Source organism: Scyliorhinus torazame, chromosome 7, assembly GCF_047496885.1.
Source record: "Scyliorhinus torazame isolate Kashiwa2021f chromosome 7, sScyTor2.1, whole genome shotgun sequence".
NCBI classification, from domain to species: domain Eukaryota; kingdom Metazoa; phylum Chordata; class Chondrichthyes; order Carcharhiniformes; family Scyliorhinidae; genus Scyliorhinus; species Scyliorhinus torazame.
The window spans coordinates 113,918,459-113,945,441 of NC_092713.1; the positions used below are offsets into that span (position 1 = coordinate 113,918,459).

The window sequence follows — 26,983 nt, forward strand, 5'->3', positions numbered from 1 at the left end:
CACAGCGCCCCTCCCCTCCCCCTCTCACAGCGCCCCTCCCCTCCCCCTCTCACAGCGCCCCTCCCCCTCCCCCCTCACAGCCCCCTCCCCCCTCACAGCGCCCCTCCCCCTCTCACAGCGCCCCTCCCCCTCCCTCCCCACGCGGTGTGGGCTCCTCCCCGCCCCAATCTCCGGCCTGGCGTTTCTCTGGCGCTGCGCCCGGCCGCTTTCCCGGGCACTCTCAGCCCCGCAGCTCAGGGCCATGGCTGGACTGGCGAGTGTGTCCGATGTGGAGATCGACTCTGACGGCGTTTTCAAATATATCCTGGTGAGAGTGAGCAGGAAGGGCGGCTCGGAGCACAAGGACATTGTGAGGGGAAACAAAACGGCCGAGTTTCACAGTGAGTGTCCGGGGAGAGGAGGGGGCCCCGGGGGAGGAGGGCCCCGGCCCGGGGGGGGGCGTCATCCCTCTTCCCCCCCCCCCCCCCCCCCCCGCCTCCTGATCATCAGTAATCAGCACTTCCTGAAGTAACTTAGTTTTTACCTGTTTTTAAACGTTGTGCACAGACAGTTGGAGTGCGCACTGGCCTGTGCCCGGTGACCATATCCAGAATTGCAAAGGATCCATGTCCACACTGACCAGGGTTACAGTTTCAACCTGGCTTCAGAACCGGCACCACCTGTTTTCAGAGTTAATAAGGGCAAGTCAGAGCGAAGGAATAAAAGGACCCTATTTATAAATATAAGCCCAAGTGTTTCACAAACCTAAAAGAAGGCCCCAGACTTGTAATTCCAAGTTATTATTACGGTCCAAAAAATTTCACTAGAATGGGAAGAGACAAAAAGATTGTGACAAAAAGTAGCTGCACGGCTGATGTTAATCACACTCCTGGTAGGCTTCCTTCTGCCAGCCCAGGATGGGAACCGACAGTACAGCCTTCCCACAGTTTCCCCCCACAGGTAGAGTCATGGGGAACAAACCTGTGACTTCCCAATGTGTGTTCTCAACAAATGAGATACCTGGTGGTATTCATTCCTAAAATTGACCATATGTGAGGGCAGAATGACCTAACCTACCTTAACCGGGGAGGCAGTGGCATAATGGTATTGTCGCTGGACTAGTAATCCAGCGACACAGGATAATGATATGGGGATCTGGATTCAAATCCCACCACGGCAGGTGATGGAATTTAAACTCAACAATGGTTAGCACAGTTGCTTCACAGCTCCAGAGTCCCAGCTTTGATTCCCGGCTTGGATCACTGCCACTGGGGAATCTGCACGTTCTCCGTGTCTACATGGGTTTCCTCTGGGTGCTCCGGTTTCCGCCCACAGTTCAAAGATGTGCAGGTTAGGTGGATTGGCCATGCTAAATTGCCCTTAGTGTCCAAAAAGGTTAGGTGGGGTTACGGGGATAGGTGGGGTTACGGGGATAGGTGGAGGCGTGGGCTTAAGTAGGGTGCTCTTTCCAACAGCCGGTGCAGTGTCGATGGGCCGAATGATCTCCTGCACTGTAAATTCTATGATAATGATGACCATGAAACCATTGTCAATTATCATAAAAACCCATCTGGTTCACTAATGTCCTTTAAGGAAGGAAATCTGGGTCTGGCTACATGTGACCCCCAGATCCACAGCAATGTGTTGACTCTAAATACCCTCTGAAATGGCCTAGCAAGCCACTCAGTTGTTTTCAACGTGACAAAAACACAAAAAGGAACGAAACCGGGCGGAAAACCCAGTATTGAACAAGGCACCGGAATCAACCATGGCAAATTCAACCCTGTCAACCTGCAAAGTCCACCTTTCTAATATCTGGGGGCATGCGCTAAAGTTGGGAGAGCTGTCTCACAGACTAGTTAACAACCTGACATAGGCATACTCACAGAATCATACCTTACAGACAATGGCCGGGATTCTCCCGCACTTGGCACGATGGCCCGACGCCGGCTCCAAGAACTGCACGAACTACTCTGGCGCCGGGCCACCCGGAAGTTGCGGAATCCTCCTCACTTCCGGGGGCTAGGCCGGCGGCGGAGGGTTCGCGCCGAAGGGCCGCCATGGGCCGGCGCGAGTTGGCGCATGCGCAGAACCGCCGCCGTGTTTCCTGCGCAAGCGCAGAGGGTTTCTTCTCCGCACCGGCCAAGGCGGAGACTTACAGAGGCCGGCGCGGAGGGAAAGAGTGCCCCCATGGCACGGGCCCGCCTGCAGATCGGTGGGCCCCAATCGCGGTCCAGGCCACCGTGCCCCCCCCCCCCCCCCGAGGATTCCGCTAGACGGCCGACAAGCCAGGCCCCGCTGGTATGGACCATGTCCATTTCAGCCTGACGGGACTGGCCGAAAATGGGCGGCCGCTCGACCCACCGGGGCCCAGAGAATTGCCGGGGAGGGGGGGGGGGGCGCTGCCAGCGTGGCGTGATCCCTGCCCCCAGCGGTGGGGTTGGAGAATCCCGCCCAATGTCCCAGTACCACTGTCACCATTACTGGGTATGTCCTGTCTCACTGGCAGGATAGACCCAGCAGAGGTGGCGGCATAGTGTATACAGTTGGGAGGGAGGTGCCATCGACTCTGGACCCCTTGAAATCTCATGACTTCAGGTTAAACATGGGCAAGGAAACCTCCTGCTGATTACCACACACCGGTGTCCATCATTACTCCTCCGTGTTGAATACCACTTGGAAGATGCACTGAGGGTGGCAAGGGTGAAGAATATGTTCTGGGTGGGGGACTTCAATGTCCATCACCAAGAGTGGCTCGGTAGTAACACCACAGACTGAGCTGGCCGGGTCCTAATGGACATAGCTAGACTGGGACTGCAGCAGGAGGTGAGGGAAGCAACAAGAGGGAAGAACATAATTGACCTCATCCTCGCCAATCTGCCTGCTGCAGATACATTTGTCCATGATAGTGTCAGTAGAAGTGATCACTGCACAGTCCTTGTGGAGACAAAAGTCCTGTCTTCACATTGAGGATACCCTCCATCGTGTTGTGTGGCCCTACCACCGTGCTAAATGGAATAAACCGAACACATCTAGGAACTCTAGACAGGGTATCCATGAGGCGCTGTGGGCCATCAGCAGCAGCAGAATTGTATTCAACCACAATCTGCAACCTTATGGCCCGGTATATTCCCCATCAAGCGAGGGGATCAACCCTGGTTCAATGAAGAGTGCAGGAGAGCATGCCATGAGCAACACCAGGCATACCAAAAAATGAGGTGTCAACCTGGTGAAGCTACAACACAGGACCACTTGTTTACCAACCTGCATAAGCAGCTAGTAATAGACAGATCTAAGCGGTTCCACAATGAGCGCTTCAGATCTAAGCTCTGTAGTCCTGTCACATACAGGCATGAGTGGTGGTGGACAACTCACTAGAGGAGGAGGCCCCACAAATATCCCCATCCACTTGGAGGAGCCCAGCACATATGTGCAAAAGGTGAGGCTGAGGAATTCGCAACAATCTTCAGCCAGAAGTGCCGAGTGGATGTTCCATCTCGGTCTCAGCTCCTGACCTCATTACAGCTTTGGTTCAAACATGGACAAAAGAGCTGAATGCTAGAGGTGCGGTGAGAGTGACTGCCCTTGACGTCAAGGCAGCATTTGACTGAGTATGGCATCAAGGAGCCTAGCTAAACTGGAGTCGATGGGAATTAGGGCGAAAACTCTCTGCTACTTGGGAGTCATACCTGGCACAGACAAAGATGGTTATGGTAGTGATGGTTGGAGGTCAATCACCTCAGCTCCAGGACATCACTGCAAGAGTTCCTCAGGGTAGTGTCCTAGGCCCAACCATCTTCAGCTGCTTCATCAATGACCTCACTTTCATCATCATGTCAGAAGTGGGGATGTTTATGGGCAGCACAGTGGTTAGCACTGCTGTCTCTCGGCGCCGAGGTCCCAGGTTCGAACCCGGCTCTGGGTCACTGTCCGTGTGGTGTTTGCACATTCTCCCTATGTTTGCGTGGGTTTCACCCCCACAACCCAAAGATGTGCAGGGTAGGTTTGGCCACCCTAAATTGCCCCTTAATTGGGAAAAAAATAAATTGGGTACTCTAAATTTATTTTAAAAAAGAAGTGGGGATGTTTGCAGATGCAATGTTCAGCACCATTCGCGACTCCTCAGAAAATGAAGCAGTCCATGTCCAAATGCAGCAAGTCCTGGAAAATATCCATACCTTGTGTTGCCCTATTATGTATTTTCTTTTATTCCCTTTTCTTCTCATGTGCTTAATGATCTGTTGAGCTGCTTGCAGAAAAATACTTTTCACTGTACCTCGGTACACGTGACAATAAACAAATCCAATCCAAATCCAAGTGGCAAGTTACATTCACGCCACAAGTGCCAGGCAATGTTCATCTCCTACAAGAAAGGACTTAACCACTGCCCTTTGACATTCAAAGGCATTACCATTGCAGGCTCCCCCACAATTAACATCCTGAAGTGAGGGTTACCATTGATCTGAAACTGAACTGGACTAGCCATACTGTGGCTCCCAGGGCAGGTCAAATGCTAGGAATCCTACGGCGAGTAACTCACTCCTGACCTGCTAAAGCCTCTCTGCCATCACAGGGCACAAGTCAGGAGTGTAATGGAATACTCTCCACTTGCCTGGAGAGTGCAGCTCCAACAACACTCAAGAAGCTCAACACCATCCAGGACAAAACGCCCTGTTTGATTGCTCCTCCTTCCACAAACATTCAAACCCTCCTCCACCAACGAACAGTGGCAGCCGTGTATGCCATCTACAAGATGCACTGCAGTAACCCGCCAAGGTTCCTTGGACAACACCTTCCAAACTCACGTCCACTACCATCTAGAAAGACAAGGGCAGCAGAAAGCTGGGCGCCCCACTACCTGGAGGTTCCTCTCCAAGTCACTCGTTAATGTGAATATATGACTTGGAAATATATCGCCGCCCCTTCACTGTCGCTAGGTCAAAATCCTGGAATTCCCTTTCTAACAGCACAGTGGATGTACCTACACCTCGAGGTTCAAGAAGGCAACTCATCACCTTCTGAAGGGCAACTAGGGATGGGCAATAAATGCTGGCCTAACCAGCAACACATCCCGTAAATGAATTTAAAAAAACAATAACAAACTTTATGCATCAGTACCATGGCTGTGAGGGGTTTGAATCTATACAGATGTTGAAGCTCTATCCAAGTCTTCAGGAAGTCTGCAGAATTAGAGGAAAATTAACTGCTGTCGGGAGGAAACTGTTGAATATAAAGTAAAAAAAAAACAAGAACTTTGTCAACTCTGGAATTGGTGGAGCTGCAAGATAAGATGAAGAAAAAACTCAGGGTGATGCTGTTGTGGCAGAAGTGGCAGCTATTGATTACACTTCCAAGAGTTTGTGTGTGTGTCTTGAGCAACAGTAAGCAACACTATTTTTAATACCCTATTCAAGGACATAGAGATGAAGATTTCATTATTCTTCGTACTGTGGGAAAATAGAATCTCGGTATTTATTGTAAGGAGAAATCAGTAGAGAGTAGGATTGGATGGTGGGTAAAGGAACTCGTAGTCCTTCCAGCAGCAGGAATAAAGAAAGTAGTTTTTGGCAGCCCTGTTGCTTGTAATCTGCTGCCCCTCTTGTAATCTAAACAATGTACAAATTACTGGCTTGACACCTCACAGCCTCCCCCATCCAATCTTCGTGTTTGTTGCTTAGCACCCCCTGGCACCAACCAACACAATCCCTTCATGTCCAGTTGAGGTGCCCATACATGCCACCTGCCATAGACCCCTCTGATCCATCAAGTATGCAGTTCACAGTGCCCTCTCTTTGTCCCTGCAGGAGAAGATAGCCTATAATAGGCAGGAAAGGGCCAAGACGGGGAGGGCAGGGTATCCGAGATCAGAGTCCTCATCCCCTATGAGGAACGGGCCCTGGAAATAGTGGGGTTGACTGAGGAGAGAGCATTCACCAACCGTGAGGTTGGCCTGCGCCACAGCTGGGGATCCATTGTCCCTTCACCCAGATGACCTGTCTGAAGTGAGTTCATGTCAGAAAAAAGCATCCTTCCCTCTCACTGACCACATGTCCATTGTCTCGCAGGCTCTCTATCTGATGGGACCGGTTCATTTTGAGTGCCCCTTCCGCCACCCAAAAGATACACCTGTCAGGAGAGCTCCAAGGAGACCACCATCAAGGCATCACAGCTCTAACCCCTACCTTCCACCAGCTCAAGAGACCCAGATTTCAATGGGCAACGTTAGTGGACAGGCTTCTGAAGCACAATCTGGTGAGCACCACGCAATTGCTGATGCTCATCAGGTGAAGGCAGGAATATCCAAGGGAGTCAGCATTCAGGGATATGTTGGATCCCAGAATTCAGCTGATTCCCAGACACATGCATAGCCTCTGGACAAAATTAGCCCAGAGCTGATTCAGATGCTAGGACATGCCGGTGAGAATCATGGGAGAAGTCAGCAACATTCCGGCGAGTGCATAGCCGATTGGAGGAGTCCCAAAGGCTACGGGCGCAGGGGATCATAGCATCATAACATCCCTACAGTGCAGAAGGCGGCCATTTGGCCCATCAAATCAGCACCAGCCCTTGGAATGGGCACCCAACTTTGATGTCAACACTGCGTGGGACAGAGGCTACAGTGGTGACCATAGTGGAAATTCTGCAACACGAGTTCAGCGTCTTGAGAGGTGGTGTCCAAGGCACGTCTCAGTCTGTGACGACCATGGCTGAGGGCCTCAAGACCTGTCCCAGTCACTGAGGGATGCGTCCCAGACACAGGTGAACATTGCCAAGAGGACTGCAGAGCATGGCCCAATCACGGAGGAGCATCGTTGAGGGCGTCGACACCATGGTGCAGACAATGATGAGGCGGCAGGACCGGCGGAGCCAGATGATGCTGAGACCTCTGGAGCTCATTACCGCTGCCCCTCCGTCCCACGGAGTCCTCCAGGGCCCTACGGGGCACCACTCAAGGAGGAGGAAACGGTGGAGGCCAACCCGGAGCCTGCCACCAAGGAGACCAAGGACAATAATCTCGAAGATAGGCCAGGCAGCGAAAACTTGCCACTGGGAGAGATACCAGATAAGAACTTATCAGGATATTGGGGCACACCCGGCCAAACACCGGGCTGAATTCAACGAAGCAAAGGCGGCTCTGTTCAAAAGTGGGGTAAAGTTCAGGATGCTGTACCCAGCACAAGGAGCACTACTTTACAGCCCCTGCAGAAGCGGAAGAGGTACTCCAAAAGAACAGACTGGGAAAGCAGCAGAAGCAGAGGTGAAGCCGTCACTCTGTAAAGACTGAGAGACAATTTGCACGGGACTGTACCGCCTCGTTCCAAAGCCAAAAGCTAAGCCACGGGGAAGAGTGGGCGAGAGCAGCGGGGCGCAGAAACAGGGGAGAAAAAGTAAGTGGGGAACGGGAAGGAAAACAGCAGGCAGAGGGAAACTCCTACCCACCCCGTGAGGGAGGGCCACCACACTAGCGGGAAAGCTAGCACCAGGAAGTACGTGAGGGAAGGGGGGCCCGAGGCACATCTCCTGCGGGGGAGAAAGAGCAACTGGCACAAGAAGGGAGGCAAGCGGTGTGGCAGAGGGTGGTGGAAACCAGTAGAAGGGGAGGGGCAAGAGGGGGGAAAGCGCAGAACCATTGGGGGAACGGGGGGGGGGAGGCTCTAGGCTGGCTACAATAGGCCACACATGGCAACTGGGAACAAGATGGCGCCACTTTGAAGGGACCCCAAACAAAGGGAGAACTCGGAGTGCAGGGGTGCAACCACATGGCATACACACAGTTGGTTGCCATGTTGAGTGACCCCTGGACAAAGGAAAACCCCATAGCACAGAGGTCCGGCCTCATGGTGGGTACGGTGACTGTGGTCATTTTGGATGGCTCCCGAACAAAGGAAAACCCCGGAGTGCAGGGGCACATCCATCAGGTAAGTATGGTTGATCCCGTGGGATGGGGAACAAAAAACCCCCATCAGAGTAGTCACCTAGAACGTCAGGGGCTTAATGTCCCAGTGAAAAGATTCAGAGGCTTCTCCCACCTGAAAAGTTTGAAAGCTGACATAGTCTTCCTCCAAGAGATGCACCTGAGGGAGAGGGACTGACTGTGGTAAGGAAGGGCTGGGTGGGACAGACCTACCATTCTCGTTACGGGATGAGAGATAGGGGATACTGATAAATGAGAGGCCGGTGTTTGCGGTGACCAAGGACAGTTATGGACCCAGGAGAGGAGGGGACGGTACGTCATGGTCAGCGGTGCCCTGGACGGGGCACCGGTGTTACTGGTGAACGTGTACGCTCTCAACTGGGACGACATGGAGTTTATAAAGAAGACCATGGTGGAAATCTCCAACATAGACACGCACCGACTGATCATGGGAGGGGACTTTATCTGTGTACATTACCCTATGAACCCCAAAACAGGGCAGACATCCAACATAGCAAAATAACTTGACTTATTCATTGAGCAGATGGGGGCAGTGAACCCATGGGGGTTCAATCACCTAGGGGAAAAGGAGTTCTCCAGGTACATAAAGTATATACCCAGATTGACTTCTTTGTAATGAGGAAATCGGTGCTTCCAGGGATAGTAAGAGCGGAATACTCGAAATACTCCGCGACCGTAATCTCTGACCACGCCCCACACTATATGGATGTGAGGCTGGAGACGGCCCGGGCCCAAATCCCCCCCCCCCCCATGGAGGTTGGACACGGCCCTCCTGGCCGACAAGGCTTTCTGCGAAAAAATATCACAGGCCATTGATGGGTGTACTACCAATAACTAGAACGGGGAGGTGAAGAAGGCTGTGATCATGGGTGAGATTATTGCCTATAAAGCACAGAGACAGGGAAGAGAGGATGGTTAGGCAACAGCTAGTTGAAGTAGCACAGATTAGAGACAACAAGGGCAAACTAGCAGCGGAGCCGGAAAAGGTCAACAATGCATTCGAGGCCTTCTACCGGGGGCTGTACACCTTCGAGCCTCCCAAAGGGGCCCCAAGGTTGAAGCAGTTCCGCGAGGGATTGGACATGCCGGTTGTGGTGGAGGATAGGAAACGGGGACTGGAAGCACCAATAGAACAGGAAGAAGGCATGGAGAGCATCATCGTTATGCAGGCAGGAAAGGCGCCGAGACCAGATGGATTCCTGACGGACTTCTGTAAAATAAATCCACCGCAGCACTGGCCCTGCACCTGCGGGAGATGTTCACAAACTCACTGGCAAGGGGACACCCTGCCGCTTATGCATGCACAAGCTTCAATTTTGCTGATACCCAAGAAAGACAAAGACCCAGCAGAATGTGGGGCCTACAGACTCATCTTGCTACTCAATATAGATGCGAAAATGCTGGACAAAATCCTAGCCAGGCGACTGGAGAACTGCAAACCAGAGGTCGTGGCAGAAGACCAGACGGGCTTTGTTATGGGTAGACAGCTAACATCGAACATCAGGCACCTGCGAAACGTGATAACCCCATCCGGGGAGAAAATACCAAAAATGATCATCTCCCTGGACGCAGAAAAGGCTGTTGACAGAGTCGAATGGAAGTACCTCATAGAGGTCCTGGAGCAGTTTGGGCTCAGACCAGGGTTCACTGTCTGGGTGAAACTCCTGTACAGCGCTCTAGGGCGAGTGTGCGGAACACCACCAGCTCTAAGTACTTCCAGCTGCACAGAGGCACAAGGCAGGGATGCCTGCTGACCCATTGCTGTTCTCCCTGGCGATCGAACCACTAGCGATCACGCTCAGAGCTGCAAAGAATTGGAAGGGGATCCGGATGGGAGATATAGAGCACGGAGTTTCGCTCTATGCAGATGACCTGCTCCTCTATGTCGCAGACCCACAAAGCAGCATGGAGGGAATCATGGCGTTCTCTAAAGAGTTTGGAGCCTTTTTTGGCTGCAAATCAACCTGAGCAAAAGTGAGATCTTCCTGGTGAACCCGCAAGGGTCAGGGGCAGAGCTGGAGGGGCTGCCATTTAAACAAGTCCAAAACAAATTCTGCAACTGGGGATCCAAATCGCGCACAACTGGACACGGATCCACAAATGGAATCTGGCCAGCCTGGTGGAGGAAGTTCAAAAAGACCTGCAGAGGTGGCATACACTCCTACTCTCCCTGACAGGGAGGTTGCAGATGATCAAAATGAACGTACTGCCTAGGTTCCTCTTTTTGTTCAGATGAATACTGATCTACATCCCCAAGGCTTTTTTCAATTCAGTAGAAAAAAGTATCATGGTGATTTTGTGTGTGTGTGTGTGGAGGTGGGGATGGGGAGCATAGTGGAATTGGGCGGGGGGGGGGGGGGGGAAAGAACTCAAGGATCCCCAAAATGTCCTGCAAAGAACAAGAAGCATGGCCCTCCCAAACCTGCAATGTTATCACTGGGCAGCAACAGTGGAAAGAGTAAAGGGATGGCTAAAGGAACCAGAAGCCGAATGGATAAAAATGGAGGAAGGTTACTGCACAGGGACGACCCTCCGGGCCCTGGCTGCGGCAGCGATCCCATTCCCACCGGCCAAGTACTTTACAAGCCCAGTGGTAATAGCCACGCTCTAGTCATGGAATGAGATAAAACAACACTTCGGTCTGACCGAAATGTCCATCATGCCCCCATCTGCAACAACTTTAAGTTTGCTCCAGTCAAAGTGGATGCCACCTTTGAAAGGTGGAGACAGGACATTGGGGGCGGTGGGGGGAAGACACACATTGACAGTTAGGGTCTTCTACACGGACAACAGGCTGACAGCGCTAAAGGAACTGACAGATGCTCCAACGGGCCGGGGGGGAACGAGCTACGACATATGTAAATTAAAACCTTCTTGCGTAGGGAAATTAAGACATACCCACGGGCGCTGAGACAATCATTATATTAGAAGAACTGTTGGACACGGACCACTTGGCGGGGGGGGGGGGGGGGGGGGGGGGGAACTGCGGGAACCCGTATGAACGACTATTAGAAAGGCACACTCCCCACTGGACGAGACAAAAGAAAAATGGGAGGAAGAACTAGCGTTTGAAATAGGGTGGGGACTCTGGAGCAAAGCACTCCACGTCCACTTGTGCGAGGCTCAACCTAACGCAGCTGAAAGTGGTACACAGAGCCCACTTAATCAGAACCAAATGAGCAGGTTCTTTGAGGTGGAGGACAAATGTGAACGGTTCCAAGGGGGCCCGGCCAACCACACCCACATGATCTGGGCATGCCCCAGACTTGCTGGGTTTCATAGAATTTGATCATAGAATTTACAGTGCAGAAGGAGGCCATTCGGCCCATCGAGTCTGCACCGGCTCCTGGAAAGAGCACCCGACCCAAGGTCAACACCTATCCCCATAACCCAGTAACCCCACCCAACACTAAGGGCAATTTTGGACACTAAGAGCAATTTATCATGGCCAATCCACCTAACCTGCACATCTTTGGACTGGGAGGACACCGGAGCACCCGGAGGAAACCCATGCACACAACGGGAGGATGTGCAGACTCCGCACAGACAGTGACCCAAACCGGAATCGAACCTGGGACCCTGGAGCTGTGAAGCAATTGTGCTATCCACAATGCTACCGTGCTGCCCACGGGTTGTGGACAGCCTTCTTCGAAACAGTGTCCAAGGTTGAGGGTGGAGCTGTGCCCGAAAGTGGCACTCTTTGGGGTGTCAGACTAGCCAGAACACTATTGAGAGGAGGGACGATGTCCTAGCCTCTGCCTCCCTAATCACCCACAGAAGAATCCTGCTGGGCTGGTGATCACCCAAAGCTGCAGACTGGCTGTTCGACCTGTCGGAATTTCTCCAAATGGAGAAAATCAAATGTCTCATCCGAGGGTCAGAAGAAGGCTTCCACAGGATATGGAGGCCATTCATCAACTTATTCCAAGATCTGTTTGTAGCCAACAGCTAATAGGCCAAGGCAAGGGGGGACCCTCAGAGGGACCACGGACATCAACAGAGTGGGGGAGGGGAGTAAGGAATAGGGAGGCACATAAACCAACCCCCCCCCCCCCCCCCCCCCCCCCCCCCCCGGCCGGGCCAAAGGTTTCTGAATGCAGACAACTAAATAAGAACAACCTACCACAATCGCTATACTACCCCACTATGTACAGGACTGATGAACCAGCAGATGAAGAAAACACGCCAGATAGCAAGAAGGAGTTTGGGTTAGGAGACTAATTCAAATATGGGGCATTTGTAAACCGTAAACCTCACGGATGCACCTGTAGGCTGTAGCTTGTGAAATGCCTTGGAATGAACCAACGGCATAAAGGTTGAGGGCTTCAGGGGCAGCACGGTGGCACAGTGGTTAGCATTGATGCCTCACAGTGCCGAGGTCCCAGGTTCGATCCTGGCTCTGGGTCACTGTCTGTATGGAGTTTGCACAGTCTCCCCGTGTTTGCTTGGGTTTCGCTCCCACAACCCAAAGGTGTGCAGGCTAGGTGGATTGGCCACACTAAATTGCCCCTTAATTGGCAAAAATGAATTGGGTACGCTAAATTAATTTTTTTTAAGTTGAGGGCTGCGGTGACCTTCTCAGCCACCAGGAGCAGCTGTCCTCCTCCTCCACCTCCACGGGGTGCAAGTCCCCACGGATGTGTCATAGTCCACACACAATTGTTGGGTACCGTCCGGTTTCGGTACCATCACTATGGGTGAGCTCCACTCACTGCAGCCCACTTCAATTATGCCATTTTCAAGCATACTTTCAATTTCCTTTTGAACCTGTGCCAATTTTAGAGGGTTAAGTCTATATGGATGTTGTTTAATTGGAACAACATTTCTCACATCTACATGATGTATAACCATTTTAATATTTCCCAACATATTTCCACAAACCTGTCCATGTGATATTAATAACTGTTTTCCCTCTGGAAGGTAACTCAATAATTTATCCCAATTTTTAATAACATCCTTGTTATCCAATTTAATTTGAGGAATGTCAAATTCAGAGTCATCTGGATTTGGTTCGTCACTTTGAGTTAGAATCACTAAAACCTCCTTTTCTTCTTCCCTTTCAGAATACCTTTTAAGCATATTCACATGACACACGGGTGAGTTTTCCTTCTATCTGGCGTTCTTACCAAATAATTCACCTCACTCAATTTCCTTTCAATCTGATAAGGTCCACAAAACCTTGCTTTTAATGGTTCACCTACCACTGGTAACAGTATTAAAACATTATCTCCACTGGCAAAACTACAAACTTTTGCTTTCTTGTCCGCTTCCTATTTCATCACTTGCTGTGCAACTTTTAAATGTGCAGCCAATTCACCTGCTCCATTTAACCATTCCGTAAATTTGACACGTAATCCAATCAATGTAGTTTCAGAATGCTCACTCACCAATTTTTCCATAATCAATTTGAGTGGTCCTCTTTCCTCATGACCAAAAATCAGTTCAAAGGGTCTGAATTCGGTTGATTCATTAGGTGCATCCCGAATTGCAAACAGTACGAATGGAATTCCTTTCTCCCAAACCTCTGTATAATCTTGACAATAAGCCCTCAACATTGTCTTTAACATTTGATGCCACCGTTCTAACACTCCCTGCGATTCTGGATGGTACAGTTGATTTAACTTGTTTTATTCCTAAGCTATCCATAACCTCCTTGAATAACTTCGATCCTTGATCCGATTGTATTTCTGTGGGTAGTCAATATCTAGTAAAAAAAGTGGAAGTAACTCCTCCACAATCTTTTTAGCTGTAATATTGTGTAATGGAATAGCCTCTGGAAACCTAGTAGATACATCCATTATAGTTAAAAGATATTGATTCCTACTTTTAGGAAGCGGTCCTACGCAATCAATTAAGACCTTTGTAAAATGTTCCTCAAATGCTGGAATGGGTATTAAGGGCACAGGTTTTATCACCGCTTGAGGTTTCCCTATCACTTGACATGTGTGACATGATCAATAAAATTTAACTACATCTTTATGTAGTCCAGGCCAATAAAAATGTTTATATTTTAGCTTGAGTTTTCCTTACTCCCAAATGACAACCTACTGGTACCTCATGTGCTACTCGCAACACCTCCTTTATATACCCCCCTACCGGCCATACCGCTTGATGAACTTCTGCCCACTTTTCATCCGCCTGCATATGTAAAGGTCTCCATTTTCTCATTAAGACATAATTTTTAAGGTAATAACATTCTGGTATGCACTCGGATTCCTCTTCCGTGTATGCTTTCTGACACATCCGTTTTATTTCTATATCTTTCTGTTGTAACTCTGCCAACTTTCTGAACTAAAAATATCCACCTGTTCTTGTTTTTTTCCAACCATCTCATCTAAAATCGTTTCTGATAATTGAACTTCAACTTTATCTTCACTCTTTGATTTCTTCTGTTGTCTTAACCTGTGACTTTGCGACCTTGTTATTGCACAATCAGGAAAAATCCCAGGATATTCACCCTTCGACAATTCAGTTGTTTGATTTTCCACTGACTTATCAACCACAGGCATCACTCCCACCTGTGATCCAACTATATCATTACCCAAGATAAACTGTATTCCTGAACAATTTCTCCCTATTACTCCTACCACTTCACCACTCTTCACTGGACTCTCCAATCTCACTTTATATAATGGAACACTACTCTTCTCACCCTGAATTCCACATACCTTTTCTGGCAATATTCCTCCCAAACTACATAACTCCTCATCTCTTACCATCAAAGATTGACTTGCTCCTGTATCTCTTGAAATTTTAACTTTACTTACTCCCGGTGCACATGAGTAAACTTTATCTACACAAGTAAATTCTTTAAAGAGATCTGGCACCTTCTTACCAATTACCTCTTAATCAGGCTGTACATTCTTTTGCACATCCTTCGCTTCAATTGGGCTTTCCTTAACCACTTTAACAAACCCCACTGGCTTATCTTGTTTTACCACATCAGCCTTCCCAGTGCTTTTCTTAAACCTCCAACACTGACTTTACATGGCCTAGTTTATTACAGTAAAAACATATGAAACTTTTCATTTCTCTTCCACCCTCCTGGATTTCATTTTTAATCTGAGGTACACTATCCTTATTCTCTCCTATTAGATCTCCTTTACCTTTACCACCTGAGTATTTCTCTTTTCACCAGTTTCTATCCCTCACCGGCTGAAACTGATGTCGGAAACCAAGCTTTGATTTATGAACTAAGTCACAATCATCTGCCATTTCCGCTGCTAACCTCGCACTTTTAATCCTCTGCTCTTCCACATGAGTTCTCACGACATCAGGAATTGAATTTTAAAACTCCTCCAAAATTATAATTTCTCTTAAGAGCTTCAAATGTTTGGTCTATTTTCAAAGCCCATATCCACCTATCAAAATTACTCTGATCCTTTCAAACTCTTATGTTTGACCAGGTTCTTTCCTTAAATTTCTAAACCTTTGTCTGTAGGCTTCAGGCACTCGTTCATGTGCACCGAAGATGGATTTTTTTCACCTCCATATACTTCCCAGATACCTCCTCTGATAGTAATGCAAACACTTCATTTGTTCTTCCTACCAACTTTCTTTGAATCCGTAATAACCACACGTCCTGTGGCCATTTCATTTGTTTAGCCACCTTCTCAAATGAAATGCAAAAGGCTTTACATCCTTCTCATCAAACCTTGGCAATGCTTGGACATATTTAAATAGATCCCCATCAAGCCTTCGACTTTGCTGCTCTTTCTCACGATCCTCATCACTACCTTCAGATTGTACTTTTCTCTTTACCTCCACCAATTTAACCGACGTTCACTTTTCATGACCTGTTTCTGAAGTTCAAATTCTCCCTTTTTCTCTTTCCTCTCTCCTTTTCCCTGAACTGTAACTCAAGCAGTTTCATTTCTTGTGCTTTTTGTTCCTCCCTTTCTCTCGTTTTTTGTTCTGCTAGGACTATTCTTTTTCCATCATTTCGAATTCAAGCTCCTTTAATTGTTTTTCATGTTCAAGCTGTTCCATCTGTTATTGAATTCTTGCCGTTTCCAATGATTCTGACTGTATCTCAGGCAATTTTAAATGCTTATCTACCGCCTCAATTACTTTTCCTTTCCTTACTCTGTCAGGCAATGGTAATGTTTTTGCCAATTCTAAAAGCTTTGTTTTAGTCACCGTTTGTAAGATACTTTGTGTGACCTTCTCCACCCCCTAAAACTTCTGAGCCTCTGAAAGAGCTATTGTCCACAACACACTCCCTAGTTAAACTTTAATATAATGCCTGAAAAGCAAACAAAAATATTCTCATCCCTCAGTCTTTCAGTTCACTAAGCCAACCCAATCACAAAATATAGACTTATCCGACAAGCCCCCAATCTGTTATGGGCCAGGGCTTAGAAACTCCAAAATGTATTATGAAGCACACCTGACCTATAACTTTTATGTTGAATTTGGCTAGGATGTGATTCATTAGACTTCCTAGACGCTTTTATCAAAACAAAGTTTATTATAATGCAGTTAACACCTATAAAACACTGAGCAAGAATTTGTTATCAATTACAAACATGAAAAAAACACAACAGCTACAGTAATCTATGTATATAACTCTTAATGAATCCCCCTTAGCTGTTCCAATTCAATAACAAAATCCAATAAAACCAAAGCACTTTCAAGGGCGTGGCCCAGCACATTGTAATCTCACTTGAATGGGACAGGTCCTTTCCCTGACATTCTGGTTCAGTTTCCAACCAGCAGATTCAAAACTCCTTCCGGAAAGCAACTCTAACTTTAAGGCTACTAAGGAAGTTTGCCACATCCGGTGTGCTTTCAGCTCACTGGAACAGCTTTAAAATAAAACCGAGTAAAGAAGGAAACACTGCTTCTTCTGCAGTCCAAACGAACAAACCGAAAATGAAACCAAAACACTAAACCCCCTTTCGCCTCACAGCCACAGCCCAGCTCCACACACAAATGACATCACAGAGGCCATGCTATAAGCCATGTGATAAAACAAAACCTTTCTAAAATGGACACACATGACAAGAGGGAAGCAAAATACATGAACGTTTATGTCACTTTTATACATGCAAGTAGGGAGCTGGATTGTGATGTTCAGGCCATTGTGAAAGTGGAAAAGATTGAACTCTGCACATCCATGTACCTGCAAATCACTCAATAGCTATTTGTAAATGTTGAAATATTTAAAAGTTAGCAAATTAAATACCATTCCTTCTCCTTGGCCCTTCATATTACTTTTCTCTTACCTGAATATTCCTGTTTAAATGGCAAAGTGAATGCTCACATTACTGAGAATATGGTGTGACGTTATCAAGGAATTGGTGTATCGGTAGAAGTAAAAGTCTAGAAGTTCTATTGATATTAGCAGAAGAACATGCAGCTGGATTTGAATATCATTCGTGTGTCTGCTGTTTTAATAGGGCTGTTAACCATTTTAAATGATTGACAGCAGACCGAATTCCTCTTTTGCACCCATTAAGCATTTTCCCACTAAGAATAAATGACCAAAAATAAAGACTAAGCTCCAGTCATTGATTAATGCAGGCAACTGGCTGGAGGTGTAACTAATCAGAATGGTATGATCAGGGTTTCTCATTCTGTATTTGTCAGACAGCAACTTAATACCTATTTTTCTCATTTGGATTGTCTGTATTTCCTCAATGCTCTGCTCAATATCATATTCGATCTATTTCTCCTTGTGGCTCCTTTATATTAATGCTAAGGTTCTGGAAGAACTGTTCACACAGAGACTTGCCTCTTGTGCACCATCCTGCTCTGCTGAACGATACCCATTAGGCGGAAGGGTGAATGTTTTGCACATGTTGGGAGCCAGGAAGTTGTGCCCTGGTTACAAGTTGAGATAAAGGAGGAAGTTTCCCCCAAAAATGACAAGTTCAGTCAGAAAACCTGCATGTTTCTCCCCAGGGGTACAGGAAGGTTTCCTGACTAGATCTTCCCAAATGTTACCATTTCTTTTGAAGGGAGTTGGGGGGGGGGGGTTGTTTTGCGCCGGCATTGTTGGTGCGGGGCCTAAACATACTGTCAAGTCCGGCTTTACAGATATCAGGGCACCGTTTTTAAAGGACGTCCTGGTCTCAGAATGAAGTTAAAGACCCTCTTCCTTCACCACAGATGTCGGGACACCCCCACCCATCAATGATTGGCAGTGCCAACCTGCCACGTACCTTAACACCCAGGGGCTACAGTGGCCTCTGAGCCCTCCTGGCGAGCACCAAGTGTGCATTCGAACCTTTCAAGCAAGCCGCAGAGCTCTGTCATAATGGAGAGTGAAACAAAACCTATTGTAAAAAGGCTTGCGTTCAGCTGGACCCCAGGTGTGCATTTGAGAAAGCTCTTGGGAGTTAATAGGTGAAATTCAATGTAAACAAACAATCTCTATAGATCCTATAAAGCAGGCAGCAGTTGGTTGAACTACAGAGGCCCAAAAGTCAATGGGGTGTAAAATTTAATTTAAATAAGCAGGTACAAAGGGATAAACGCAGGCATACACAACAGTAAAATACAGAGCCCATTAAATCTTCAAGAGACAGGCTATAGAATGGCTCTGTCCTGTGAGAAGAATTTCGGACAGACAGGCTGCAACTGTGCTTTGATCTGTTATGGGGTCTTAAACATGAAAGAATACAGACTTCACAGACCTAAACCCCCTCCATCCCAAGGGACACCCCCGACCTTGTTTCCTCCTGCCCGAGCCCCCCAACTGCCAGCTCCTTTGAAGGAACTCCCAGACCATCTGACCAGCGGCTGCTGTGCCCTGATGATCCCTGGAGGGAAGCGGAGGGGGTACTTGCCTTCTTCCTCCCTCTTGGAGTCCATCGCCCCTGGTCCACACTTGTTGTAAGGACCAGTAGTAATTGGCACCAAGCTGACATTCCGCTGGTGGGCAGGAAGATTCCATGAGGCTGGAACATCTGACTTCAATCTCATTAGTGAGATTGAAATTCATTTAAATCGGCGTCTTGCCCTTTCTGGGTGAGACCTGGTTCATGCCAGCAGGAAGGGCTGGGAAGATCGCAAACTGAATATCAACAGCATGAAACCCTCTTTTGATCTCGTGCCGAATTTTCCTGACATAGTAAGATTTGCGCTGGGTGCAACACGGCCGTAAAATCGCCCCCAAGGAGGTCAGCTCTCAGTCTGTAGTCAACAGGAAGACAGACTTGGCTCAGTGACTCCAGGGTAGTGTTTTACTATGTAAGAAGTGAACGATAATGTTTCCAAGATCACTTTATTGAGACATAACATTTGTTGTTTTGACTTTTAGATGAGATTAATACATTTTGTAAATTATTCTGCATACTTCATACAGGCAGTATCTTTAGTTACTTGTTCAATATTAGATTTGTTTGTTGGTTTAGTTAAGGGAAGGGACTGCATCTTTCATTGCTCATTGAAGGAATCAAGCTTTGGTGATCATTGTGCTGAGAGATGGAATGTTAAGAAAGTGGGAATCATTAGGAAAAAAATGAAAAGGGCTGATGAGTAAACACGATTATTGTAATGCAGAATGACGAGAGTGAGAGGTTGGAGTTCTGTGAATCACAAGGGGAAAAGTGAGTTAAACAAATTAATTAAATCCTCGATGTTGCAATTTAAAGGGTAACTAAGAGTAACAATTCTACTTCTACCTCCCAGTACATGCCTCAAAATGCATATCATGAATTGCACAAAATAATAATAACTGAAAAATCATGAGATGACATTGCACTATTCTGCCATATGTGCTGGTCGTTTTCACCCTATGGTACTCATGAAGCACAAGTTTAAGTGACTGAACCATTGGTGGAGTATGGGGATAGAGTTACATGACTCGTTATTATCACTCCTGCACCGCTCCGTTGTAGGAATATTTTGGATAATTAAAATTATAAAACGAGCAAATAAGTTTGATGGAATTGGTAACTTTGGGGTGGATTATGAAACTTCCCCGTATCTTTCTACAGATAACATCTTTGAAAAGTTGACTCCTGAAATGGAAAAACTTGAACTAGAATGCAAGTGCCTGGGAGGTGGGAAGATTGATCACAACAGCAAGCAGAAAAAAATTCGAGTATTCGGTATTTCCACGGTGAGTAACCGAAAACAACTCCTAAAGCATGATGCAGTCACTTAAGCTTTGAAAGTAATGTTACAGTTTAAAAAAATCTGTGTGGTATGAACGATTTACAGGGAGGCAATAGTGGGAGTGCAGAGAGGTGAACAGTTTCTGCCTGCTTATTGCACACTGCCAATTTGCTCTTTGATGGAAATGGTGTGTAGGTGTTCATGCTGGAAAAGTGCATTGAGATTATGTAATTTGACCATTCTGAATTCTCCCTCCATGTACCCGAACAGGTGCTGGAATGTGGCGACTAGGGGCTTTTCACAGTAACTTCATTGCAGTGTTAATGTAAGCCTACTTGTGTCAATAAAGATTATTATTATTATATTCTCAGACTGGGGATTGCATTTTCAATGGTCTGAGGCTTCTAAATTCTTAATCTCAATGCACTTTTCCAGCTCAGCTAATAATTGGCAGTATGCTAGCTGGTTAGTTGGTCATATTCCAAGGTCACCCATCATGGACATATCTAGTGGGGCATAAATATATTATTCATCAGGCCCACCAGTTTCACTGCTTTCATCACTGACAGCAATTTGACACAGTTATACAATTCTACTGGCTTTGCAGGAGTCCAGCAGCATCATTAATCCTAGCCATGTTTCTGCTGGTTCATGCAAAGAATGCTGAGGCCTGTACAAACCATAAGGTTAATGTTCTATCAGTGCCACTGGTATATGAAAAATAATGCCCAAGTGAATGCCTGCAATCACAGGAATTCCCAAGGTCCATTTGTTGGTAGACCGGATTGGTATCACATTTTTCTAAAGGGAGGCGAAGGCTCAGAGACCAAGGCTGTCCTTTACAGAAGCAGCTCATGACACCTTTTGTGTGAACTACAGATAGAAACAGAGCTGCAGTACTACGGCGCTTTTGCTACAATCAGAATGCTTCTCAAAACATGCCATTTGAATCTACAAGCCGTATATATCATGGCCCCACGCAATACAGCCCTCCTTCAGGTTCTTGCACTGCATCCTGTTTCTGGTGACATATTGTGTGTGACATACAGCACTTAACCTTACTGTACCCAAATGATTCCCTTATGACAGGAATATGTGCACTGGTCGCCTACATGGTTTACACAAATGTGCTTGAACAACTGCCAGCTTGCTGGTACTCTGTTTCACCCAACTCCAAACACCCCAAATCCTTTTATTAGTTGAGAGTCAGACCAGCTCCGTCCTCTCCTTTGCCAGTGCTGGTTTTGAGTTGCCTGTCAACAAGCAAAACTTTAGTTTGGATGACTTCACGTTGAACATATTCTCCGTGTGGTGAAAATATTGGCATTCTGTTGCGTTCACTCTTCGCTTTCCCCAAGTCATGTATTCCTTATGCTAAGAATTGATTTGGCTTCATTTAAACCATTGCCAAAAATGGGTGTCAACTTTTGCCACAGTCATTATGGGTGGCATGGCAGCACAAAGTGGTTAGCACAGTTGCTTCACAGCGCCAAGTTCCCAGGTTCGATTCCCAGTTTGGGTCACTGTCTGTGCGTTCTCCCTGTGTCTGTGTGGGTTTCCTCCAGTTTCCTCCCACAAGTCCCGAAAGACGTGCTGCTAGGTAATTTGACCATTCTGAATTCTCCCTCCATGTACCCGAACAGGTGCTGGAATGTGGCGACTAGGGGCTTTTCACAGTAACTTCATTGCAGTGTTAATGTAAGCCTACTTGTGTCAATAAAGATTATTATTATTATATTCTCAGACTGGGGATTGCATTTTCAATGGTCTGAGGCTTCTAAATTCTTAATGGTGCAAATCCACTTGGCTTCTTGGTTTTAACACATTGGAGGTTTCATTATGGCAGTGAACGAGTCTTCCTGGTCCTTGGGCAGCATAAGCAGATAATAACTTTATCAGTTACTAGCTTTGTACATGTGGCTACAAAAAGTTGTATGACTGCCTTTGAACATCTTACTCAGAGCTGTGGAATTGAAACACCGCTGTGAAGCAACTTGAGACATTTTTAAAGTTAAATCTGCCACATATTTCTGCCATCATTAACTACCAGGGTCATGTTTCAGAGGTTTTTCGATTTCTATTTTTTTCTCCTTGCCCCCCTGAAAGCAGACTGACTATAATACTGTGTTTTTTTTAATAAACATTTTATTGAGGCATTTTTGGTACAGTAACAACAACAAAACAAACAATGTACATGAAACCACAAACATGGTGCAAAAGCCATTTACCTCTCGTACAGGTCCCACCCTTATTGACCCCCTACTCTAATCTAAACTATTTCCCCGGCTCCCCGTCTGCTGTCGGTTAATTTCCCGTAAAGAAGTCGACAAACGGTTGCCACCTCCGGGTGAACCCTAACAGTGACCCTCTCAAGGCGAACTTGATTTTCTCCAAACCGAGAAAGCTAGCCATGTCCGATAGCCAGGTCTCTGACTTTGGGGCTTTGAGTCCCTCCATGCTAATAGTATCCGTCTTCGGGCTACCAGGGAAGAAAAGGCCAGAACGCCTGCCTCTTTCTCCTCCTGGATTGACTATAGTACTGTTAACCAATGGGGGTACTTTAATAAAAGCAAAATACTGCAGATACTGGAAACCCAAAATACAAACAAAGTGCTGAGAATGCTCAGCAGGCCTGACAGCACCTGGAGAGGGAAAGAGTTAAATATTTTGAGTTGAACTATGACTTCTTCAAAACTGAAGAGAGGTAGAAATGTGACGGTTCTATGCTGTTGAAAGTGGGAGGGGTGGAAGAACAAAAAGGGATTTCTGGAATAGGATAGAGGGTGGATGAGATTAAATATGAAAAATGTCATGGAACAAGAGGCAAAGGGGGTAGTATTGGTTATAGTAAAGAAACAAAGTGTCGGTCTAAAGTAAGTGTTAATGGCAGAATAATGAACATAGAATATAGAATTTACAGTGCAGAAGGAGGCCATTCGGCCCATCGAGTCTGCACCTGCCCTTGGAGAGAACACCCCATTTGAGCCCCACACCTCCACCCTATCCCCGTAACCCTAGTAACCCCACGTAACCTTATTGGACACTGAAGGCAATTTAACATAGCCCATCCACCTAACCTGCACATCTTTGGACTGTGGAACAACACTATCTGAAAACAGAACCATGAAAACAAGATGCAGATCTGCAATTGGCAAAAGGAAAATAGAGGACAGAGTTCATGACCTGAAGATGCTGAACTCAATGTTGAGACCAGAAGGTTGTAGAGTGCCTATAATCAGGAGGTGAGCTCCGGTTCCTCAAACCTGCGTTGAGCTTCACTGGAACACTGCAGCAGGCCGAGGGTAGAATTGAGGCATGGCAGGACAGCAAGGTGGTGAATTAAAGTGGCAATAAACTAGAAGGTCGGGCTCATATTTGTGGACTGAGCAGAGGTGTTCCACAAAGTGGTCGCCTAGTCTGCTTTTGTCTCCCAATGTGGAGGAGATATCGTCCGTGCCTGATCTCGTCCTCACCCTTTTATGGTATTGCATTCAAGAGCAGAAACCCTGGCTGAACATGTGCACAGCTAGAGTAATTATCATTGATGACTTTCTGTTTTATTTGTCTCAGGGTTTTGGGAAGGCGGATCACTCCATTTCTGTGGAAAAACTGAAGTCTGTGTACAAGGACTATGAAATTACCTGGTCGGACGACACCAAGTAGAAACAAGTTACGGGAAATCCTTCAACAAAATTGTTGTAAAACTGTTTTTGCTTTCCTTTGGTGAAATGGTTTCACTGTTGCTGGATTAAACTAGTTTATTTATGGCATTCAGTTGAGCTATGGTAGTACTAAGGGACTTTGCAGACTGTAGTGTTAAACAGTACTCATATGAAATGTGCTTTGAGATACGTTGCTCAATAAATAATATGTTGTGAGTTTGCCCTGGATGGGTTGTGGGTAATTTATCAGTACATTGTGCTGGGCTCTAAAATAATTGATTTTATCGCTATTAAAATCTGTTGCCGTGCAGTATTTCTTTGTGCTGATGATCACAAAATATGGATTTACACACATGCTTTCATCCTTTTTTTTTCAAGAATTGCCTAAATTGAGATAAATTTTGGTCAAAGTGTCCCACCAAAGTTTTCTTATTTAAATTTTTACTTTAATGGAGGGTGATGTTGGTTGGAGAACCACAGCATTACCACCATTCATAGTTTTAACTAACAATAGAAAATGCTGCAAATACTCATCAGTCCTGGTGAAGGGTCGCTGATCTGAAAGGTTAACTCTCATATTTCTCTATCTCCAAAGAAGCAGCCAGATCTGCTGAGTACGTCCAACATTTTCTATTTGTATTTCAGATTTCCAGCATCTGTGATATTTTGTTTTTGTATTAAGGTTTAAAGTTTGTTTGCAGCTCAGGAAACAAATGTTAAAGCTGTAAATGGTGACAATGCGCATCAGCTTGAAAGAGAAAAAAAGGGCTTTTGCATAGGGCGGGACCCAGGCGAAGTGGTGAGAGACAGAGAGATGCTGTTTATGATGAACGTTTCTGCTACAGTTCTTGAAGGAAATGGAATTTACATGAGCAGCTCAGCGCCTTAAATACATTAGGTGAGATTAAACGGCATGAGGTGAGATTAAACGACAGAGTGCTGCAGAAAAAGAACATCTTTATTTTGCATCTCTTTGAATAAGGTCTCAAGATTGAAATCAGAAGGGTTTGTCTGTTAAACCTCATCTTTATCAAAAACCAGTATCTGTTTTCAACGCTGTCACTGGAGTCTTTGTGGTTTGCAACAGGTTCTCTTACTTCTGTAGCATGTGAAATAGGTTCTTTCACTTCAGTTAGGGATAATTTGCCACAGGCATCTGAGGGAACCTGCTGCACATACTGCAAATGCGGTGGGAAAAATACCTTTTGTCAAGAAACTGACCAGAAAACTTTGTTCAAATAACATTGCCTTATACTAGGTGTACACACAGGAACTTGAGTGACCAATACCTTTTTGTTTTGTAGTTCAGAGTTGCTGATTAGGAACACAACACCTTGTGTATAACTCCCTCCATTTTACCACAATGTTTTCTAGTGTTTCAATGAATGAATAACTAACGGCGGCGGCCCTTGATTATCATGCATTCATCACCCGAGCAGAAATATCATGCCATCACTTTAAGGAGAAGTTCCACATAGATCAGGAGAAATTTATTCTCTCAAAGGGGCTGTAGAATTTTCTTCCCCAGAGAACAGTGGAGTCTGGAAATGTAGCATATTTGAGGCTGAGTTAGACAAATTTTTGATTGAAAATGAGTCCAGGGTTATGTGGCGTATGCAGGAAAGTGAAATTAAGTCCACAAACGAACTGCCATGATATTCAATGTCAGCAAATTCCAGAAGCCGAATGGCCTACTCATGTACCTAATTCTTATGAAAGTTAGGGGATCACTCAATGCCTCACAGCCTGGCATTGATGGGGAGGTTGAGGGATTACTTAATCACACACACAGCCTGGTATTGATAGGTTATTTGAGGGACCACTCAGTGCCTCGCATAGCCTGGCATTGATGGGGAGGTTAAGTGACAGTGAGAGTGAGGGGGAAGTTGAGGCAGTGGAATGGTTCTGCATATGGCCTCCAGGGGATCAGGCTCCAAATCTATGTGTAGGACCTCTGACATGATGCTGAAAAACGACCCCCAAAATTTCTCCAACTTTGGGCAGAACCAGAGCAAGTGAACGTGATTAGCTGTGCTCCTCCCACACCATTCGCAGCTATCCTCCACCCCCTCAAACAGTCAACTCACCATCACCTCTGCTCCACTTTTAATTGAATCAACCCCAGCCTCATGCATGTGGTTGAGGCATTAACCCTCCGCAGCACATCCCACCATAATCCCTCCTCCAACACCATTCCCAGATCCTCCCACTTGACCTTAAATCCCTTCCATGGACACCTTATCCTCCTCCAAGATCCTACCGCTGAATCGACTCCAGCCCCATCACCGACCGCACCTCCTCCAGCAACGAAGAGGACGGTGCCACTGGAAAACCCGGGAAGACCTTTGTCATGAAGTTCTGCACCTGCATGTATCTGAAGCCCTCCTCACGCTGGAACCCAAACCTCACCCCCAACTCCTCCAAGAAAGCGAACCACCCCTCCAAAAACAAATCCTTCACTCCTCTCTCCCTGGAACCTTGCATCCATCCTCCCTGGCTCAAACGCATGGTTCCCTCTTATTGGCATCACCTCGTCATCCTTGTTTGCTACCTGGACTTGCCTTGATGTACCATCTTACTGTCCAAAGGACACAGTCGTTCGCTGTGGAGAGCTCTGCACAAGACATTAACACTGGATTTTGGAGTAAAGGCTGTTGCACAGAGCAGTCCCACAGAATAAATATTTAAGCAGATTCTGAGATTTCCAGACTGCCTGCAATTTATGCATTTCATAGAATTTACAGTGCAGAAGGAGGCCATTCGGCCCATCGAGTGCACCGGCTCTTGGAAAGAGGAACCTACTCTATCCCCATAACACAGTATCCCCACCCAACACTAATGGCAATTTTAGACACTAAGGCAATTTATCATGGCCAATCCACCTAACCTGCACATCTTTGGACTGTGGGAGGAAACCGGAGCACCCGGAGGAAACCCACGCACACACGGGGAGGATGTGCAGACTCCGCACAGATAGTGACCCAAGCCGGAATCGAACCTGGGACCCTGGAGCTGTGAAGCAATTGTGCTATCCACAATGCTACCGTGCTGCCCCATTTCTGAAGGAATCCCCATGTTTCATGTATGCACTGAGAATTAAAGCTTAGAGCTCCTTTTATTATTATTCGAAGGACTGCTCCTAAATTTTTAGTTGCACTTTAGTCCCACCTTCCTGATCTTTGACCGTTAGGTTAGAGGGGAGTAGAGAGATTCGAGACAGCTCCAGTGGCTTGCCAAAGTGGCTATCAACAGATTCAGACAGCAAGCAATGGAGGGTGCTATTCGACTTGATTGCTTACCTCTCCCTGTTCTGCCCAGATGTGCTTAGAGATGGAGCATG

At 46.7% G+C, this 26,983-nt stretch overlaps 1 protein-coding gene and 1 long non-coding RNA gene across 2 annotated transcripts in view; one reads left to right on the forward strand and one right to left on the reverse strand.

The window, feature by feature from the left end:
• Window positions 1-17,421, reverse strand: part of LOC140426474 (uncharacterized) — a 112,916-nt gene extending 95,495 nt beyond the window's left edge. The window contains exons 1-2 of the long non-coding RNA XR_011948212.1: window positions 17,143-17,421; window positions 524-659 (exon numbers count right to left, since the gene is read on the reverse strand). This is a non-coding gene — a long non-coding RNA (uncharacterized lncRNA). The remainder of the gene's footprint in view (window positions 1-523; window positions 660-17,142) is intronic.
• LOC140426473 (14 kDa phosphohistidine phosphatase) lies at window positions 145-23,864 on the forward strand. Its single transcript, XM_072511286.1, has 3 exons — window positions 145-380; window positions 19,861-19,985; window positions 23,552-23,864. Exons 1-3 carry the CDS (start codon window positions 242-244, stop codon window positions 23,642-23,644), a joined length of 357 nt encoding a protein of 118 aa, XP_072367387.1. The 5' UTR covers window positions 145-241; the 3' UTR covers window positions 23,645-23,864.
• The last annotated feature ends 3,119 nt before the right edge of the window (window positions 23,865-26,983 follow it).